At 43.1% G+C, this 4,318-nt stretch overlaps 1 protein-coding gene across 2 annotated transcripts in view; it reads left to right on the forward strand.

Annotated features, from left to right (window-relative positions):
- The first annotated feature begins 339 nt into the window (after window positions 1–339).
- The window catches only part of BOD1 (biorientation of chromosomes in cell division 1), a 23,991-nt gene continuing 20,012 nt past the window's right edge, over window positions 340–4,318 (forward strand). For both annotated transcript variants that reach the window (XM_015818635.1, XM_015818643.1), the window contains exon 1: window positions 340–531. In XM_015818635.1, the coding sequence (XP_015674121.1) occupies window positions 340–531 (192 nt within the window). The remainder of the gene's footprint in view (window positions 532–4,318) is intronic.

Consider the following 4,318-nt stretch of genomic DNA (forward strand, 5'->3'; position numbering starts at 1 on the left):
GAGCTTTAGAAGACTATTTCTCCGCCTCCGTGCAGCCCCGAAGCTTTTCCCCCCACGCTGCATCACCACAAGTAGCCCCGCCCGCTTTCTAGCCAGGCCTGCTCCTACAATACCCAGCATCCCCTCGCCTCTCCCTGCCGCCGGGTGGGGAACGTAATAGACACGCGCCATGGTCGCCTTTGCCTTGACAAGCTTGCGTGTCCCAACCTGCGGCGGGAAACGGTGATGCAGAATTCCTGCGACCGCCGTATGAACAGAGCCAACAGCTGCTGCTCTTTGGACTTGTGCTGCCGCCGCCGCCGCCGGGAGTAGAAGGGCAACGCGGCCCCGGGGGGGGGGATGGCGGAGCCCGGCGGGGCACCCTCAGGGGCGGGCGGAGCTGGTGGGAATTCGGCGGGGCCGGGCGGGACCGACCCGGCCTCGCTGCCCCCTGGCGACGCGCAGCTCATCGGCCTCATCGTGGGGCAGCTCAAGAGCCGCGGCCTCTTTGACGCCTTTCGCCGGGACTGCCTGGCCGACGTCGATACCAAGGTAGCGCCTTTCTTCGCCTGCGCTGCACGATCCCTCTGCTGCCATTGTGGGAACCTAAATAAGCCCCTCCCATCATTTGGAGTTGGGGAGGGAAGAGTCCCTGTTTTGGGACATTGAGAAAACTTCGATACACACAATAAGTCCATCCTATGGGGTACTTCCAACCAGGGGCAGGTATTGTTTTGCTTCGGGGCGGAAGGGGGGGTGGAGAGGAACGATAGCGACTTCCTTTTGTAGATTTTCCATATTTTCTTGCCCTTTCCACCTGTTTCGTCTCATTCCTCCCCAAACAATCACTCCAGTTGTTTTGGCCAGGGGCTGCCCGACCAGAAGCAGCCCCGTTCACTAGACCAGTGGTTCTCAACCTTTTTAATGCCGCAACCCCAACCGGTCATAAGTCGAGGACTAAACCGGTCGTAAGTCGAGGACTAAACCGGTCGTAAGTCGAGGACTACCCAACTGGTCGTAAGTCGAGGACTTTCCCTGCCCGGGAGCGCCGCGCATGCGTGGTTCCGCCCCCTGTGCCGGCCGAGGCGTAGCTGGCAAGCGGCAGAGACGGAGCAGGCCGACCACCAGCTGGCCCAGCCCAAGGGAGGTAAGGCACCCGCCGGAAAAGGGGAAAAAATGGCGGACAAAAAAAAATGGCGGACAGCCTTGCTTGGCGACCCCCGTGAAATGGTCGATCGACCCCAAATGGGGTCCCGACCCACAGCTTGAGAACCACTGCACTAGACGGCCATCTGGATTTGGAGGGAAAACGGGAATAAGGGCATTCTTAGTGGTCTCTGCAAGTAACAATGGTCTGTGCTTTTAGCTGGGCTCCTGTTTGATTTGAAGGTGGGCATCTGTTCTCCTTCACATCTGGACCGATCACTGCACAGCTGTACTCTATTTTTCAACTAGAACAGCAGAACTAATCTTAGATAGGGTGCTTGCAAATGAACAATTAAAATAAAATTGTAAGCCCATTGGGACGGTGAGCTTTTGTCCTCTTTCAAGGTGCAGCTCAGATTCTTTCAAGTATGGTCACTGGTGAGACTTGAAATAGGAGACATTGAGAACCAGTGTTCTGGATGTGAGAAGTTGCTGAGCTTTGCATCATGCTAAGGTGCAAGAAAATACTACATTAAATCTTAGATATTAAATTATTATCATAATTTCCATAGCCTAGCAATCGTGTAGGATCAGACGTCTTAGTGTTCTTTCTGTGCAAAGTAAATTTCAGTATAGAAATCACTGTCTCCATAATAAAGGACTGAAACTACTAATTTGGTTTGTAAAAGTTACCACATTGTCAAACTGTCTATGCACATTCTTGCTCGGCATTTATACTGTAATGTGGACGGGGAAGGATAAAATTTTGTAAAGTTGTCCTCTTGTTGTAAGCAGCCAAATAAGTTATTGTGTATTTGAGTCAATGCATAAACCTTAGGTTCATAGTTATTTAATTAGATTAGTGAGTTAATTTGTATGTTGCCAAATCCAAACAGATTCAAGGCAGCTATAGAACTTAGAAAACTGATGGCAGAAAAAGACCCAGTGGTCTATCGAATCTGCACTTTGAGTTTTTTGTTTGTATTTTTATTTTATTTTTATTTGTTTATTCATTTTATTGGATAATAGACAAGTGTATCCCAAGCATGTTTAAATTCAGTTACTGATAATTGGCCCACTGCCTCCACTGGAAGTTGGTTCTAAGATTCCTCTAATCCTAAACGTCAGTAATGGCAGTGTAATAAAACATCCACTTAAGGAACTTAATAAAACATATGCAAAAGAAATAGCCAACAAAATATCTAGAGTAACATCTAACATTTAAAATGTCCATAATAATATCATCATCCAAGATGATTATCAAGGGCTTTCCCATTTTTACTCCTTTCTGGAAGATCTGCATTAGTAAATTATCTTGTTATAGGTATAAATAATTGTTTTTGTATTATAAGTTGCTCCTTACCCACAATGCTTAGTTTTGACCTTTTGAAAGGTGTTTAACAAGCTATGATGTTTTTAACAGCAATTGCATGAGGAGAGTGTGTGGGACATGATNTCTGCATTCAACCTCCCAACCCTTGCTGGGTTAATATAATTGGACAGGAGTTGTATTCCTAAATAGTGCTGTCTAAAATCCCAAAGAAAGAGATGGACCAATCGTTTTACTTATATAAGACAGCAAGCTAATATATCTGAACTGGGACATTTTAGTTTCAAAGACCCTCATTAAGCCTAAGGTATTTAGTCTGATGAATGTAATCAATAGGACATTGTTAAAGAATCTACGTAGTTTGATTATGTTTTAGTGAGGGTTTTGTATGGGGTACTTTTAGAGCAGGCCTGTTATTTAATTTGATTTTAGAACAGAAACTTGTGTATATTTATCGTGGTTTTTATTATCGCCTGTTCACTGCCCTGAGTCCCGTAAGGGAGATAGGGCGGTATATAAATTCAATAAATAAATAAATCCTTGCACTGGCTGCATATATACTACCTGATCCCCATTGCAAGCTCCTTATTTTCCCTTCTAAGCCATTCCAATAGTAGCTGTATTATGACTTCTGCTCCTTCAGAATCTATTTTGTCTTGTGAAAGCTTTCACTTTTAAGAATTGAGACAATATTTCCTGTCAAGTCCTCATCAGCTGTGATCTTGGTCAAAACCCAGTATAGAAGGCTATATATGTTTGCTGAAAGTTAATATACATAACAAAACACATGAACACAAATAAACAAAACATATCATTTTATTAAAACTGTACTGATCAGTAAAATAAAAATAACCTGGTTTTGAATATTAATCAAACAAAGGAGATCATTGTTGATTTTAGAAAGAGCCAGCATAGTCACTTTGTATCAAGGCTGCAGCTGTGGAAGTGGTCAATAGAATTAAATACCTGGGGGTGCAGATAACTAACAATCTGACTTGGTCTCTTCATATATCATCTTTAGTGAAGCGTGCAAACCAGCATTTGCATTTCCTGCATCGGATGAGGAGAGCATATCTTTCTCCTTCTATCCTGGCCACTTTTTATAGAGGCACCATTGAGAGCGTTTTAACCAATCACTGTTTGGTTTGGTGGTAGCAGTGCCTCAGATAGAAGGTCCATACAGAGAGTAGTAAGGACAGCTCAGAAGATTGTAGGAAGCTCGCTTCCTGTTATTCAGGATACTGCTTATAAGCGCTATGTGCTTAGAGTTCAAAGCATTGTTAAAGACCCCACACGCCCACTTCATAGTCAGTTTCTTTGGCTCCCCTCTGGGAGAAAGTTTTGAAGTACTGTATTTATAGCAGAACTACTAGATTCTGTAATAGCATTATTCCTTATTCCATCCACCTTGTAAATTTGCAGGATTCTTTTTTTCCGCCATGTATAGATATACATTCGAACTAGACTGTGACGTTTCTCTGTGTCATGTGTGTGTATGGGTATATGCATAATGGTATTTTTTGAAAGCTCAATGCAATGAAATTTCATTTTAATGCATGCTGATTAGTATATATTTAAAGGGACAATAAAGTTTTCTATTCTATTCTTTTCTAAAATAAAAACATATTGAGGTCTTAGTTATGGTCAGGTGATAAAACATGAAGATAATGCACATTAGGATATCTCCTTCAGCCCAGATCATGAGAGTCTAAAAGTACAGTGTATATATCCAACAACAGCCCAATCAAATATATGCCTTAAATATATTAATATTTATATTAGTACACATTCTACAGTACATACCGGTAGAACATGTACTAATCAGAGTGCATGACTGTGATATGGCAATGTTTGTGAACAATT

The sequence above is a fragment of the Protobothrops mucrosquamatus genome, unplaced genomic scaffold (genome assembly GCF_001527695.2).
Source record: "Protobothrops mucrosquamatus isolate PMUCROS unplaced genomic scaffold, P.Mucros_1.0 scaffold_141, whole genome shotgun sequence".
Lineage (NCBI taxonomy): Eukaryota > Metazoa > Chordata > Lepidosauria > Squamata > Viperidae > Protobothrops > Protobothrops mucrosquamatus.